The sequence below is a fragment of the Equus caballus genome, chromosome 10, assembly GCF_041296265.1.
Source record: "Equus caballus isolate H_3958 breed thoroughbred chromosome 10, TB-T2T, whole genome shotgun sequence".
Classification (NCBI taxonomy): Eukaryota; Metazoa; Chordata; class Mammalia; order Perissodactyla; family Equidae; genus Equus; species Equus caballus.
The window spans coordinates 10,100,727-10,116,932 of record NC_091693.1 but is presented as its reverse complement, the minus strand read 5'-3'; the positions used below and the strand labels follow the sequence as shown (position 1 = coordinate 10,116,932).

General features: G+C 57.0%; 1 protein-coding gene across 2 annotated transcripts; it reads right to left on the bottom strand.

The window, feature by feature from the left end:
- Positions 1-10,171: 10,171 nt before the first annotated feature.
- Positions 10,172-13,495, bottom strand: NCCRP1 (NCCRP1, F-box associated domain containing). 2 transcript variants are annotated; one of them, XR_011421826.1, is made up of 7 exons: positions 13,160-13,493; positions 12,543-12,605; positions 12,407-12,458; positions 11,710-11,805; positions 10,993-11,131; positions 10,635-10,865; positions 10,492-10,600 (listed from the first exon to the last, which is right to left on the bottom strand). XR_011421826.1 is itself a non-coding variant. In XM_023649701.2 (6 exons), exons 1-6 carry the CDS (start codon positions 13,455-13,457, stop codon positions 10,725-10,727), a joined length of 789 nt encoding a protein of 262 aa, XP_023505469.2. In that variant the 5' UTR covers positions 13,458-13,495; the 3' UTR covers positions 10,172-10,724. The 2 variants fall into 2 exon arrangements, 1 of the variants encoding a protein (XP_023505469.2); XM_023649701.2 differs by having other exon boundaries at positions 10,172-10,865; positions 13,160-13,495.
- Positions 13,496-16,206: the final 2,711 nt, after the last annotated feature.

Below are 16,206 nucleotides of genomic sequence, written 5' to 3'. Positions count from 1 at the left end.
TGTAATGTCCTCATGGTCCATCATGTTGTCACAAATAGCAAGATTTCCTCCTTTTTCGTGGCTGAATAATATTCCATTGTGTATAGATACCACATTTTCTTTATCCATTAATGGACGCTTGGGTTGCTTCCGTGTCCTGACTATTGTGAATAATGCTACAGTGAACATAGGAGTGTGTACATCTTTTGGCATTTGTATTTTCATTTCCTTCAGGTAAAGACCCAGAAGTAGAATTGCCAGATCCATAACCACTTTGGTTCCCTGGAAAACTTCAGCCGATACCCAGTTTCTCAGGGGATGTCCCACCCCAGTTACATCTCTGAGGGAATATGGGAGTTTTTTGGCAAAGTCCCTATATTCGTTTCCAATGGCTGCTGTAACAAATCAGCGCCAATTTAGTGCCTTACAACCATACACGTGCATCCTCTTACAGTTCTGGAGTCAGAAGGACAGAATCAAGGTGGTGGCAGGGCTGATCCCTGAGGGAGGACCCAGGGGAGAATGGCTTTCCTTGCCGTTTTCCATGTCTAGCGGCTGCCTGTACTCCTGGGCTGTGGCCCCTTCCTCTACCTGCAGAGAACGTGACTCCAATCTCTGCTTCCGTCGTCCCATCTCCTTCTCTGTAGCCAACTCTCCCTCCTATGAGGACGTGCATTTCCATGCAGGGTCCACCCGGATAACCCAGGACAGTCTCCGCACCTCAAGATCCTTAACTCAATCAGATCTGTAAAGTCCCTTTTGTCAAACAAGGTCGGATTCACAGGTTCCAAGATTAGGACCTGGAGACCTTTGGAATCAGCCATTACAGCCTACCACAGTCAGCCTTCTCTCTACCATACCAGGGGTGGGAAGGCTGGAACGCCCTTTTTTTCTCCTGGACATCCCTGTCCTGTTTGACTCTCTGTCATCCGTCAACCTGCCTCTTATCCAAGCTTTGAGACCATACCTCAATATCTCCTCTTCCTTCAAGAATAGGAAACTTCATTTTATTTTTCTTCAGGAAGATTAACTCTGAGCTAATATCCGCCGCCAATCCTCCTCTTTTTTTTGCTGAGGAAGACTGGCCAAGAGCCAACATCCATGCCCATTTTCCTCTATTTTATATGTGGGACACCTACCACAGCATGGCTGATGAGCGGTGTGTAGGTCCACACCTGGGATCCGAACCTGTGAACCCTGGGCCACTGAAGCAGAGTGCACGAACTTAACCACTATGCCACTGGGCTGGCCCCTAGGAAACTTCATTTTTCACCAGCCATATGGCTAACCTGGGTGAAGACTCAGCTTCTTGTGGCATCGTGTGCCTGCCTGGAGCTAAGTTATGACAGCAGGATGTAGACAGCAGTATCATATGGCACTTCCGGGAAGGGCTCTTAAAGGGTGAGGCATTCCCTTCTTCCTCCCTTACTCCCTCCCATTCTCCACCTGTTGTCTGGGATGCGGATGTGAAGGATGGAGCTCAAGCAACCATCTTGGACCATGAAGAGGAAGCCACATGTGGATGATGGTGCAACAATATAAAAGGAGCTTGGGCCCTGACACTGGAGCCCCAGATGGCTTGAGCGGCTCGGCTCGCTCTCTTCATACAAGACAGAAGAATACTCTTCATTTACAGTAAAACTCAGTACTAAATTGTGGTAGGCAGAATAATAGCCTCCCGATGTCCATGTCCGTCCCCAGTCCCTAGGAACGTGTTATGTTACCTGGCAGGGGGAGTTAAGGCTGCCGATGGAGTTACAGCTGCTAGTCAGCTGACCCCAAAATAGGGAACTTCTCCTGGGCCTCTGGGGGATCCTCTAAAGATCCTCTAAAGTGGCGGAGGGGGGCAGAAGAGGTCAGAGAGAGATTTGAAGATGCTGTGTTGCTAGCTTTGAAGACGGAAGGGGCCACGAGCCAAGGAATGCAAATAGCCTCCAGAAACAAGAAAATTCCAGGAGATGGACTCTCCGTCAGAGCTTCCAGAAGGAAGGCAGCCCTGGGGGCACCTCGATTTTAGCCTGCGAGACCCATTTGGGATTTCCGACCTCCAGAACTGACAGATAATAAATCTGTGTTGTCTTAAACTGGTAAGTTTGCAACTGTTTGTTATGGTAGCAATAGAAAACCGATGCGTAATTGATCCAGCTTCTTCCCCTGAATCTTTCTCTGTCTTAAGGCCCCTGATTAATAATAACAATCAAAGCCAACACCAACGTCAATAGGTAACATACTGAGCACTTGCCGTGTACCTGACACAACCTCAGCACGCTACGCTTATTATTTTAAGTAAAGCACACACTCCTACCTAGGATGTGCAAAGCCTTAAATACACACGTGGGAAAAGAAAAAAGGCTGAAAATTAGCCAGCTAAACATCCATTCCAAATGTTCAGACAAGAACAGCACAGTAAACTCAAAGAAAGTAGAACGGAAGAAAGAATAAAAGCCAAATGCACAATAGAAACTGATGCTGTTTATTGTTATTAATGAAAGAAGATGAAATTAAAGAAAAAAACAAATATACGGTAGAGAGGTTCTACAGAGCTAAGTGTTGGTTATCATCGGTAATTTGAAAAGACTAATAAAACTGTTGCAACTATATCTTAAAGCTGATTGTAATAAAGAGAGAGAGGGGCCAGCTGGCGGCATAGTGGTTAAGGTTGCACCCTCCACTTCCTGGCCTGAGGTTTGCAGGTTCGGATCCTGGGGGTGGACCTATATACCGCTCATCAAGCCATGCTGTGGCAGCATCCCATATATAAAGTAGAGGAAGACTGGCACAGATGTTAGCTCAGGGCCAGTCTTCCTCACCCAAAACAAAGAGAGAGAGAAGGTACCAATGATCAATATAGGCAATAAGAAAGGAAACTTCTCTTATAAGCCTCAGAGCGATGAGCAGCTTTGGTGTGTAATTATCCCCACTCCACAGAGGAGGAAGCTGAAATTGACGGAGGTTGAGTAACTGGCCCAAGTTCACGCAACCTGTAAGTGGCAGCGTCGGGACTCGAACCCGTGATCCCGTGCGCCCGAGCCGGCGCGATGAATCTCTGTGTTATGGCGCCACCTCGCGAGAGCTCCCCGCCTCCCCCACCCCGCCCGGCGGCAGCGACACCCCGCCCGTCTCGGGGCTTAGTGTAGGGTTTCCGCTGCCCCCCCGCACAGGACACCTGGGTCGGAGCTGTCCCAGCCCCTGGGGTTTCAGCCACCCCGCTTCCCCTACAGGCTTCCCTCTGAAATGTCACTGGAGTTTCTCTTTCCGTCTCAACCGCTGGGACCCCCTGCTGTTGCCCCCAACCTGCCCCCCTGAAGCCCTGCGCCCCTGAAACCCTCCTGGCGGTGGGTTCCCTCCTGGGAGCCGCTTGCTTGCTGTCCGTCTCGGCTGGGACTGTCAGTCTGCGGAGAGCCTGGCATCGCGGGGGCGCTTGTAGGAAAAGCAGGACCTAAATCTCACCCCAGACCTGCTGGATAGGGATCTGGTCTCAACAAGACCCTCCCCACCCAACTCCGCTCCCATGAGATGCGCGGTGTAGTGAAGCTTGAGTAGCTCTGGCCCAGACCATGAGCGGCCGCAGGACCCAGGGGGCTTCAAGACAAGGCCCCCGGCCTGGGGCAGGTGTATCTGAGAGCTCGGTCTCAGCCGTGTTCCGAAGTTGGATGCTGACTGACCTTTGGTCTCTGTTGGAGAAAATTCAAGCTCATTCCTGGCCATTGGGTTCCAGGTACTTCTTATGAGACCCCCTGGGACCCCAAGAGATGTCCTTTTTCTCTTTGACTCATGCAGTTTTTTTAAATCATGAAAATTATGTGAAATAAACTTTATAGGAGCTCAGCAAATTGATGTGTCAATACAGAAAATTCTGGATGGAATAAATAATCAGTGACATGTGAAGCCTTGCAAGACCAAAGTTGGGGCCCACCCCCCTGGCGTAGTGGTTAAGTTCCTCGCACTGGGCTTGGGTGTCCCAGGGTCGAGGGTTTGCACCCCAGCATGGACCTAACCACTAGTCAGCATGCTGTGGCAGCAACCACGTAAGAAGCAGAGGAAGACTGGCACAGATGTTAGCTCAGGGCTAATCTTCCTCAGCAAAAAAAAAAGACCCAAGTCCTAACCAAGTGGTTCTCAAACTCCAGCATGCATCAGAATCACCAGGAGAGGGAGTTAAAACTCAAATTGTTGGCCCCACCCCGGGAGTTTGCGATTCGTAGAACTAGGGTGGGGCTGAGAATTTGCATTTCTAACAAGTTCCCAGGGGATGCTGGTCCAGGAACCACACCTTGAGAACCGTGGTTCCCAAACCACACTGTTGTGGCTGCTTTGGACCGTGACGTGAGCCCTTAAGAATGATGTAGAAATAACCCCATTCAGTAACACAGCCTCTCAGAAGCATAACGAGTTCTGACGATCCAGTGTGAACTTAAGGCCTGATCGGAATAGTTTCTTGCATTTATGCAACAGATTTAGCATTTTCATCTAAATTATGTGCCACCTCTACTGTCGTTTGTGTTCAGGTCCTGCCTTGAGACAAACACTCTTTTTTCCTTTCGCGGCACTTTCGCGTGTATCCCAATCTTCTTTTTTGAGGTCTGGTGAAAAATGTCGAATCAAGGTTGTTGGATCTGAAAAGAAGATTTTTTTCTTATTATACAAATCAAAATATATCAGTAGATTTTTTTTTAAAAAAACCTTGCTGTTCTTCCCACTGCATTCCCAGAGTGCTTTGCAGTGCCCTGTGAGATCTCTCACACGGTGTTGGAATTATTGATTTACCGTCTGATTTTCTCAAGGGCTCATGGGCTCCTCAAGGGCAGGCCATTCTTCTATATGAAGAAAAAAAAAAACACGTAAGAAGATGTTTACTTTTCTACTATTTGTCCAGTTTGTGTCAACAGACGTGAGGAAATTGTTTCTGGATGAAGATGGCAGTGGGTGTTGACATGGGCGTGTCAGATACGCGCAGAAGGTTTTGTGCTTTTAAGATTTCGGGGGGTGTAGGGTGGGAGCGGTTGAGGGCTGGAGGTTGTCGTGGGGGGTGTGATTCTGTGGGGGGCGTTGTCTGGGACCGTGTATCATGCGTGTGTCTACACTCCATGCGCGCAGCTCTCTAGAATTCACCACGGAGAATCAGTGGCTGACTGGGAAGGGGTGTCCCTGCCCCTGTCCGTGTGTGTCCCCGCGTTGGGATGCTGCGCCCATGCCCTGGGTCTTTGTGCCTTCTCTCTGAGGGTGGCCATGTGGCTCCTGTGTTCCTGTCCCCGGGTCTGCCGCCCGCTCAGTCTCCTCGCTCTCCCGTGTCAGAAGCTCAGGGCCCTCCCCGGTGGGTGGTGTGCTAGGTGACTGATCTGACCTCGCCATGCTTCCCTGGCTCATCCTTGGGTCCCCGGACCCCGGCTGAGCCGGGAGGGTGGGGGCTCTGGGAGGTCAAGGAGCCCACTGGGAAGTTAGCTGCTGGAGCTCAGATTTCATGGGATGAGAGGAGGAAAGGAGGGAGACGGGTCTGACCTGACTCTGGTCTGGGGCAGGGCCAGGCGGGGGCCAGGGTCTCAGAATCATCAGAACAGTCCTAACAGCTCCTGTTTAGGGAGCACCTGCCACGTGCCAGCCACCGTGCTCTGTCCTTTATAGATTTATGTTTAGACTATTGTATTTATTCAATATTACATAGTAAGTATTTATATTTATAAATAAGTATGCGGATTAACCTATGTTTATGGATAATATTTTATTATATTAGTTGTAAATTACATCGTAATTTCTTATGATTTTCTATTATCCCATTGAAGGTAGGAGGAAACTGAAGCACAGAGAAGTGAGTTCACTTGCCCAAGGTCACTCAGCAAGGGGACAGAGTCCAAATTGGAACCCACTTCCGAGAGTTTCCAGCCTTTGGCTCATAACCACTGCATCCCCCCGCCAAGGCGGAAGACAGCAGCAGGGTGGGGGTGGGGGCACCAGCAGAGAGCAGGGCTAGCTGAGCAGCCCTGGATAATAGCAAGTTGTTGGTGGGTGTTGCATTGTGCTAGTATTCGTTTACTGAGGACTTGCTGTGTGCTGGGCACCGTGCTCAGAGCTTGCATAATGACAGTGACGGGATATGGTCTGTGGCACTTGGAAGGGCCCTACTGTCCGTGCCGTTACTGAAGCCAGGGACCCCAAGGTTACTGTGAACATTCAGTAAGAACACCATTACCCTTCGATCATGTTCCCAACACAGACACGGATGAAAGGAAGTGAATCCTGTCAATTTGCTGTTTTCTTGTTGACTCAAGGCTCACAAGGATTTATGAGCTTGTTTTGCAGAAGAAAAAAGATGCCTTTAGGGAAGTGTCAATCACCAGGTAACGGCCCCAGCTGCCGTGGACGCCCAGAAGTCCAGTTGCCCAAGGGCTTATCTGGAGTGGAAGAAACACAGGCTTCCCCTTCGTTTCTCCACAACTCCTCCTGCTGAGCCCCTCAGGTGTAGAAAACCCCCCCGATTTCTTCTTTTGTGAAGATGGATTTGAGAGAACCTATCCTCCCGCCTTCTCATTTGGGCCAATTTGAATAACCCTGTCTCCATCTCCAGGCACAGTGTCTCCGTGACGGGCTTATTGTGCACCGGCCACGAACTTGAGATTAAGAGGTAGGTACCATTACTGCCTTGTTCGTCTGCCCCTCACACCGGCATTCCGAGATGGAGACTGTCCCGGTCTCCACAGCGCCCTGAGAGGAAATCATGACAGAAGCTCCTGGAGAAGCAGAGATTTGGCCCCAGTCTGTAGGCTGTTCCTCTAACCCCTGCACTTTCTCTACCCCTTGCAGCCTCCACCACAACCCTTAGTGCAGGAAGAAATACCACCCATTTTACAGATGAGGGAAACTGAGGCCGAGACTTGGACTCACCCCAGAGCCACCGACTTGACCCGTCGTCTGTCTGATCAGCTCGTCCACACTCTTGACACTCTTCTCACCTGGCAGGAGGCCGGAGCTTCCACAGGGCCTTGGAAGGGCCTTGGCCAGGCTCCCGGATACGGGGGGCCCTGTCCCCCACGAGGTCCCAGCCTCCCTCTCCTTCCTGTGCTGCTTCTTCATTTCTCCTTTGACTTGTGTCATTTCTGCTTGCTGATGGGTGAGTGTCCATTGTATGTTACAAGAATTGCCTATTTTTTCCCCAGATTAGGTTGTTGTTTGTGTTTGTTCCTACACAAAAGGTTTAAGTTTTATACGGTTCAACAGGTCCTCTGTTTATCTTATAGATTCAAAATTTCCAGCCTTGGTTAAGAAAGTCTCCAGGCTCCTAGAGAGTGGGAGGGGGCAGTCTCTTCTTCCCTCCCCCTCCCCCTCCTAGGCTTGTCCTTCTTGGGTGGGGGTTGTTTGATATCTTCTTGTCAATTTGCAAGCACTCTTTACGTATTATAGCTATTAACTCTATGCCCTTCTAAGTGTTCCAAATTTTTCCTCAAGCCTTTTGCATATTGCCTTGCAACACTTTTTAAGTGTTATGCAAATATGTTTCTCTCATATTTCCCAGGTTCTGGGTTTCCATCCTTGGTTAGGAAGACCTCCCACTCCTCAGGGGGCACAGGAGAGGGGAGCCCCCTCCTCATCTCCTCTCCTCCTCTCCCTTCCCCTCCAGAGCCCCTCTCTCTCCTTATCTCCAGCTTCTCCTTCCCCAAGGTCCTGCACCCAGGCATGGGGACCCCCCAGCCTGGAGGCCCAGCCCCCTCCCTTGTCCCCTTCCCTAGCCTCTCCTTATCTGGAAGTGGGGTTCCACTCCTTGCCAATTTTTAAGAGTTCTTCCCACCTGTACCCGTTAACCCTATGCTATCCTCTGCATGGCAAGCCACGGGTCCTCGAGTCCTGTAGTTGACTTTCTTTATAATGCCTGCCACACAAAAGCTGAAGCTATTTTATACAAATATGTCCATCTTGTATCCATCGGTGGTGGGTTTCCCACCGGGGTTAGGAAGGTCTCCCTGCTCCCGGGGAAGGGACGTCCTCCCCTTCCCTCCCGAGTCCTTATGTCGCAGCTTCGCGGTCCCCACGGGTCAGGCGCACAGGAGCGCGCGGGAGGGCGGGGGGGGGTGCTGCCGGTGTCCAAGGTGCCTGCCCGGTACCCGCCGACCTCAGGAGCGCAAAGGAGCCGCGCGCGTGGACCAGAGCGACTCTGCTGTGAGCACCGCCGCCGGCGCCCACCTGCCTTCCCGCCCTCGGGCTGGGCGGCCGCGGCCGCCTGGCTCGTGGTGGCCCCGCGCACGCACACGAGGTCCCCGCGTGGTCCCCGAGCCGCGAGGCCGGCAGGACGCGCAAGTTCACCTCCGGGCTCTGCTGCGGGTGCCCGCCCCCTAGGGCGCCGCTCAGGACCCAGCCCCCAGGCCTTGGGGCTTGTCCACACCCCTGAGGCCCTGCTCCAAATTGGGAGTCCCTGGAAGCAGCCTGGAGGTCCCCCCTTCTCCTGGCCCGCGCCCCCTCCCCCAAGCCCTTGCTCCTTGGATCGCTCAGACCCGAGTCTGGGGTTCCCACACTCAGCTGACGCAACCTCGCAGCCTCGGTTCTGGGAGCAGCCCTGTGACACCCGTGAATCCCCCACCCACCTACCCCCCACAGCTGCCCTTCCCAAGGAGGACTCATGAACTAGCTTGGGGATGGGGAGCCATGAACCCCCTCACCTTGGAGGCCCCAGAACCAAAGTCAGTCCCGGGCCCCCCCCACCCCCCGTCCCCCCTCCCCCATCGGCAGATCTCAGTGCTCCCAGACTCCTCTCTGGGTCTTCCCGACTCTGAATCCAAGCCGGACCTCGAGACCCCAGACCCAATTCCAGGAACATCCTGTTCGCTCTCATGCTCCCCACCCACCTAGACCCTCTAATCAGCCTCAGCCCCGGAAACCAGGCCCAGAGCCGGTTAAGGTTCTGGAGCCCCCAGACCCCATTTTGGAGGCCCCTGAGCCCGCCCTGCTCTTGCAGATCCAGCTCACAGACCCCGAGACCCCAGATCTAGTTGTAACATCCCCCAAAAAACACTCCCCCACAGCCTCTCTTCCTCAAGGGCTCCAAGTGTCCCCAGCCCCAAACTCCTGGGCCGGGACGCCCGGCTCCTGAACATGGAGCCCAACTCCCACCCCCATCCCATCTCAGGCTTCTAGAACCCTCCACACCCTGGATCTCTGAGGCCCGGCAACCTCTGCTGATCAGTTTTGATTCTGTTGCAGGTGCTCCTGACGCCTTGGAGGGGCCTCATCTCCACCCACCCCCCACCCCGGCCCGCGGAGCCCCTCCGTCTGCCCTATCCCGGGGTCCGCTGCAGGCCCCGAGACCCAGGAGGAGAGAGCTTCCTGCCCGCCGCATGCTGCCTGCCCTGCCCTGCAGCCCTTGTGAAGTGTCCCTGTCTGCCATCTGCTTGTGCTTGGGTGCCAAGCCCACTCAGAACCAGACAGCATGGGGGAGAGAGCAGGTGGTCAGGCCTGCGTCAGCCCCTACCTGGGACAATGCTGGGGATGGGGACACACCCATAGACTCTGACATGGATTTAGGGGTGCACAGACGCACACCCACAGGACATGCGTGTGGCTGATGGCTGAACACTGGAACGCGCCCCAGACGTTTTGGTAGGTGGCCCTTCCCTGAATGCCCCCTGCTGTCCTGGCCTCCAGGGACCTCAGGACTCCCTCAGGAAGCGGGAGGTCTTCTGGGACTGGGCCTGTGTGGGGTCTGGCCAGAGCTGAGGTCTCAGGAGTTGTTAGCATCTTTCATTCGCCCTCCCTCCAACACAGGAGGACACTTTAGTTCCAATTTGCATATTTCTGCAAATTCGAATTTGCATTCTGTCCCCGTCTCCGCCCATGGATGAGGGCCCTTGATGGGTACTTGGGTTTGGGGGTTCTTGGGGAAGAAGAGAAGAGAAATGAGAGGTCTTGGGGGAGGAGGTGTGGGGTCAGCTCTGGGGGCAGGGGTGGACAACTTGGGGGTGCGGGGAGGCAGGGAATTGGGGGCGATTCTGGCAGTTAGATATGAGCAAAGAGGCGAGTGCAGATCCTAAGAGGCCATAAATTGGGGATATGTGAAGAGGTCAGAGGTCAAGGGAGGTGCAGAAGGTTGGGGGGTTGTGAGTGCTGGAGAACCACGGATGAGAGGATGTGTGAGTGGGATACGAGCTGCGTGAGGTTCCAGGGGGCAGATACTAGGGAACGGCTCAGCATCCTCGGGCGCAGGTATGTATTCATTCAACCAACAAAAATTTATTGAGTCCTTACTATCTGTCAAGCACTGATCAAGAAGTGGCCCCTGGCTTTGAGCTGCTCAGAGAGTGCATGGGAAATGCCAGAGTTAGACATTCGAGGACACGGGAGGGTGGCAAACGAGAAGCCAAGGGCTGGGCAAGAGGAAGGGGCTTAGGAGGTGGTAAGTGATGGAGAGAAGTTGAGGGATCATGAAGGTGCTAAGGGAACAGGGAGGTGCTAAGAGAACATGATGGAGCTAAAGGGTCAAGGAGGTGCTAAAGGTCAGGGAGGTGCTAAGGGTTAGGGACTTCTAAGGGAGGTGCTATGGGGTCAGAGAAATGCTAAAAGGACAGAAGTGATAAGGAACAAGGGGGTGCTAAGGGTCAGGGCAGTGCTACGGGTCAGGGAGGTGCTAAGGGTCAGGGAGGTGCTAAGGACAGAAATGCCAAGGTGTCAGGGAGGTGCTAAGGGTCAGGGAGGAGCTAAGGGTTAGGGAAGTGTCAAGGGGTGGGTAGATGAGACAAGGGGTCAGAAGGCCTGGAGTCAGCCAGTCACTCCTTGAGCTGCACAGACACAGAGGAGTCAGTCACCCTGGTCCGCCGCAACCCCCCAGGCTCGATCCGGTTCTTGGTCTTGTGCAGAAAGTGGACAAAGCGCACGCCGGGGCCATACTGGCGGAATACGTGGGACACCTGGGGCAGCACCCGGGAAGGAAGAAGTCCTCACTCGTGACTATGAACCCTGCTCTCCTCCCTCCTCCCCGTGAGGTCTTGGGAGACCCCCATGTCTGGGGCTGGGGGCCGGGGCAGAGAGTCTCACCTGGACCCAGCGGCCAGGGGGGCCTCTCCCAGAGGTCCGGGGGGCCACATGGTGCTGTGCGATGACTGTGCGGCGGTCAGCTGCCAGCAGCCAGACATGCAGCTCATAGACACACACGTCCAGCCGGCTGTCCTCGAACCTGGGGGGATGGGGGGTGTGGGGGGACATGGGGAGGTCCAGGCCTTCAGCTGCCACGGCAGCCCGAACATCCCGGCCCCAACTCCTGACCCCAGTCAACACACTGGCATCCACTCTGTGCACCTGGGCTGAGTGGTGCTGGCACGCAGTAGTGACCGAGACAGCCCCACGTCTGCCGCCATGGGATTCATAGTCCAGGGTGGGGCAGACCTGTCACCAGGCAGTGACAATCGGGAACGGTCAGGGCCAGGATGGGGGAAGTCCAGGGCACTGGAGCATCACGCATGTGACCCAGCTGGGGGCTGTCATGGAGGGCTTCCCAGTGGAGCCCTGTGTAACTGACTCCTGACGGACGCAGGAATTGTCTGGAGAACAGGTAGGCAGCCAAGGAAGAAGGAACAGCCTGGGGCCTGGCAGATTTCAAACACTGGAAGCCTCCGAGAGAAGGGGGCGGAGAGGTTGCGGGAAGGCCTGGTGAGGAGCTGAGACCGCAGGGGAGGATGGGGCGAGGCCTGCGCTTCGGGGAGCCCCGTGTGTGACCTGGCCGGGCAGGCAGGCTGGCAGGGCTGAGGCACGTACCAGTCCATGACCGTGATGTCTGGCTGCTCGTCATCCAGCAGTTCCTCCCACAGGCCCTGGGCCAGGAGGTCCACACACTGTTGCTTCACCGTCCAGCTGGGAGAGAGGACACGGGGGAGGCGGGGTCTGGGACCTGCAGGGACTGTTGGGTGTCTCCCAGGTTGGCTGGGCCCCAGAGAGCAGGAAACCCCGAACGTAGCACCCGATGGGCGCTGAGCATCGCTCAGCCCCTTCCAGTCTCAGGTCCACGAGCTCCCCTGAGAGCGATGCTTGCTCAACCCCGTCTTGCAGAGGGGGGAAACTGAGGCTCAAGAAGGGAAGTGACTTGCCCGAGGTCGAGCAGCAAAGACGTGGCAGAGCCGGGATCCCAACCCAGGTGCGTGTGACTCTGGGCCCCTGAGTTACGCCCTCTCGCCCACCGTGCAGAAGCAGGGCCAGGTGTCATGGAGCACAGATGGCGGCCTGGGTGATGTCCCCCTCCCAGGGAAAGAAATTGAGAACAGGAACAATGTTGGCTGCTATTTATTGAACACCTACTACGCGCAAGCCAGATCTAGCCAGACCCTATGCTGTGTGGTACGAGCATTCTCTCTTGGAGACTGAGGCCCAGAGAGGCCAAGACAGTTGCTCCGGGTCCCACAGCGAGGAAGGCTGGAAGGGAGAATCAAAGGCAGGCCACGCGGGCCCAGCCACTCACCTGAGATCCTGCTGGAGCATCTCAGTCCTAATGGTCCACCCGCGGAAATTGCCTGGTGGGTGGAGGGGCAAAGTGTTGGAACCTGCCCATTCTCCAGGACCACCCTCTCCCTCGGGGACAGCCACCAAGAGCTCACCCAGAGTCTCCAGGGGCTGCTGGGTGGGACCAGTAGAGGGTGCTGGTTCATAAATGTTGATGCCTGGAACGAGCAGGTTTGTGGGGCCCCAGGCGGGGGAAGCCGCCCCCTCCACGTCCTCCCCCTCCCTGCCCGCCCGGCTCCCGAGGAAGGGCGGGAATCTGGGCCGCGCCAGCCAGGCCAGACCAGCCGGGCAGGGACAGTGAGTCAGGGCCCGGGAGAGCCCTGAGAATGTCCTCGGGGAGAGGGAGGGCTGCGGAGGGGGAGGGGGAGGACGAGGGCGTGGGGTGAGACCCAGGCAGAGAGACAGAGAGGCACCGAGGGAAAGAGACACAGAATATAGGCAGAGGGAGGCAGGGAGAGAGGGGGATACAGGGTGAGACAGAGACACAGGGAGGGAGAGAGACAGAGAGAGAGACGGAGATGCGCGGGGGAGGGGACAAACAGAGACGCAAAGAGACAGAGGCACAGAGAAAGAGACAGAGAGGGATGGAGAGAAAGAGAAGGTAGAGAGAACAAGGAAATAGACGGAAAGAAAAAGAGACGGACGGTCTGAGTGGGCCACGCGGGGAAGAAGACAGGGACCGGGCGGCTCCCGCGCTCCGGCCCGGCCGCACCTTCGGGGTTGGGCGAGCGCAGCAGGTTGCGGTAGAGCGGCCGCCGCAGGAAGAGCAGCTTCCAGGTGAGGCGCGGGGGCAGCTCCAGGCCCGCGCCCGGCGGTCCCCACGCCTCCAGCAGCAGCTGCCGCGCGGACGCCTCGGTCGGGGGCTCGGGCACGGGGACCTCGGGGGGCTCGGGGACCGCGGGCGACGGCGGCGACGGGGGTGGGGGCGGCGACGGGGGCTCCCGGGGGCTCGCGGGCTCGTCGGCCTCCATCCCGCCCCCGAGCGCGTGTTCGTCCCGCACCGCTTCCATCCTCGGGTCCGGGCGACTGTCCCCGACTGCTCCGCGGGGCCCAGGGTTAACTGGGGCTGGGAGGGGCGGGGCGCTCCAGCGGGCGTTTGAGAGAGGGGTGTGTTGGGGGAAGGACCTGGGCTCCCAGCGCCTCCTCCCTCAGACCCAGGGGTCCAGCCCCCAGCCCCTCCTCCCTCAGACCCAGGAGCCCAGCCCCCAGCCCCTCCTCCCTCAGACCCAGGAGCCCAGACCCCAGCCCTCCTCCCTCAGACCCAGGAGTCCAGCCCCCAGCCCCTCCTCCCTCAGACCCAGGAGCCCAGCCCCCAGCCCCTCCTCCCTCAGACCCAGGAGTCCAGCCCCTCCTCCCTCAGACCCAGGAGTCCAGCCCCTCCTCCCTCAGACCCAGGAGCCCAGCCCCCAGCCCCTCCTCCCTCAGACCCAGGAGTCCAGCCCCTCCTCCCTCAGACCCAGGAGTCCAGCCCCTCCTCCCTCAGACCCAGGAGTCCAGCCCCTCCTCCCTCAGACCCAGGAGCCCAGCCCCCAGCCCCTCCTCCCTCAGACCCAGGAGTCCAGCCCCTCCTCCCTCAGACCCAGGAGTCCAGCCCCTCCTCCCTCAGACCCAGGAGCCCAGCCCCCAGCCCCTCCTCCCTCAGACCCAGGAGTCCGGGTCCCAACCCCTCCTTAGTTTCCCAAGCCTCCTGTTCCAGGGTCCCCAGGGCCAGCCGAGGACCAAGGCACCCACCAACGGGCCCCGGGACCCAGAGTGACAGATGGACTCCAGCCAGTGCTCCCTGCTCTCTAATGAGGCCCATTCCCCCGTCAGGATCAGGGCGGCAGGGTTAAGAGGCTGATTAAGGAGGACCCCATCTTCAGCAGAGGGGTGGGGGTGGGAGGGGCCCTGCCTCTGTTACTTCCTCCTCTGCCCCCACTGGGGACACACCCTTGGGACCCTGACATTTCCTGTTCTGGAAACCAAGGTGTGGGATGGAGGGCAGAGGGAGACCCGGAGCCAGAGATGGGGAGTCACAGAGATGGGGGACCCCAGGGGGACACGGAGGCAGCCGCAGAGGGAAGCAGCAGCCCACGTGGGTTTTGAGGGCGCCCGCACCCTTCTCCGGGCCGGGCGGGCGGCGAGGCCTCCTCCCTCAGAGGTCACAGGCAGGTTGCAGGGAGGGACGGGGGCAGGAGGCTGGGGCGCGGAGGAACCTGCAGGGCCAGATGCCCACGGCCACGGCCTGCCCACGTTGCGGCCCACACGCGGCCCGGGTAAGCCGGGCGCAGAGTCCCACCCGGATGACCAGAACCCCTAGGTGCTTGCCAGGTGCTGTTCTAAGTGCTTCCAAGTTCATCGCATCCTCTGAGGATGAGAAGGAGGCAGGTGCTACTGTTCCTGGCATTTTATAGGTGAAGGAAAGATAACAGCAAAGGCAGGGGAGCGAGGCGCCGTCTCATCCGCACCTCCAGCCTGGGCGCGGCGCTGCGGATGCCCCCACCACACAGATGGGCAAGGAGAGGCCGCCCTCACAGGCCTGGCCCCACACTGCCCCAGTTCACCCGCACGCTTCCACGGACGTCTGCTGTCCCAGATTCCTGCAAGGTGCCGAGAGACATGCGCCCTGGACCATCCCAATTGAGCTCACACCCAATGAGGATGCTCCTGTCATCGAGGGCTGCCTGTGTGCCAGGCATTGTTCCGAGTTCTTTAGTGGACTTATTAATTCAGTCTCCACATCCGCCCTAGGAAATAGATACTGTTGTTACACGCATTTAGCAGATGAGGCACAGAGAGGTTTAGTCAGTCATCCTAGGTTGCACAGCTGGCAGGTGGTGAGTTGGAGACACAGACACTCAGATGAGATATATGGGGACACAGATTCAGATCCCCCCCAGGGAGAAACACTGGCTGACACAGGAGCAGACGGGGGTAATGGCACATTTGTCTTTAACTCACTGTCCCCCACAACGGGCCCCGGAGGTGGGAACTGGTCATGGCACCTCCTCTCACAGATCGGGGTACGGAGGCGCGAGAGGGGAAGTGAGCCGGCCTGGGGAAGCTGGGAACCAGCCAGGGCCCTGGGGGGCGGGGAGGACCCGTGTGAGGGGCAAACCTACTCATGCACCTGAAGGCCGCAGCCCCAAACCGGAGACACACCCCGGCCACCACAAGCACGAACACACACACCCAGGTCTGGCTGCCTGCGCACCCGGCCTCGGAGGAGGAGGAGGAGGAAGAGCAGAGTTGGAGCAGGAGTGCCTGGTGGTTAGAGTCAGAGATGTCCCCGGGTCAGAACCCAGGGCAGGGAGCGGCCGGAGCCAGAGACCCAAACGAAGGGCAGCAAAGAGTCCGCAGAATGGAGGTCTCAGCCATCCTCTTCTGCCCTGGACACACACACACATGCACGCACGCACGCGCGTGCGCGGTGGCTGCCAGAGGGGTCTTATGAAAGCCCCAAGCAGTCACTCCCCTACTTAAACCCGCCATGGCTCCCATGCCCTCAGGGGTGGGGGAGAAGTCCCAGCTCTTGGTCGGCATTCGAGGCCCTGGATTTCTGGTCCCGGCCTCCGTGACCTGTGCTCCCCTGTCTCAGGGATTTTGTTCATGAGTTCTTTCCACCCGGAACATCCTTCCTTCTCACCCACACCCTGTACTCAATGGGTCCCAAACTTTAGGGCTCATCAGAGTCACCCAGGGAGCCGATTAAAAATGTGTATTTTCTTTTCTTTTTTTTTGAGGAAGATTAGACCTGAGCTAACATCTGCTGCCCATCCT

What these genes read in the sequence shown, in the direction of transcription:
- NCCRP1 (XM_023649701.2), bottom strand. Translation starts at nt 13,457, where the DNA reads ATGGAAGCGGTGCGGGACGAACACGCGCTCGGGGGCGGGATGGAGGCC. An exon ending in GCAGCCCCTGGAGACTCTGG is followed by an intron (nt 12,459 to 12,542) that starts GTGAGCTCTTGG and finishes TCCACCCACCAG; the next exon opens with GCAATTTCCGCGGGTGGACC. An exon ending in ATGCTCCAGCAGGATCTCAG is followed by an intron (nt 11,806 to 12,406) that starts GTGAGTGGCTGG and finishes CCTCTCTCCCAG; the next exon opens with CTGGACGGTGAAGCAACAGT.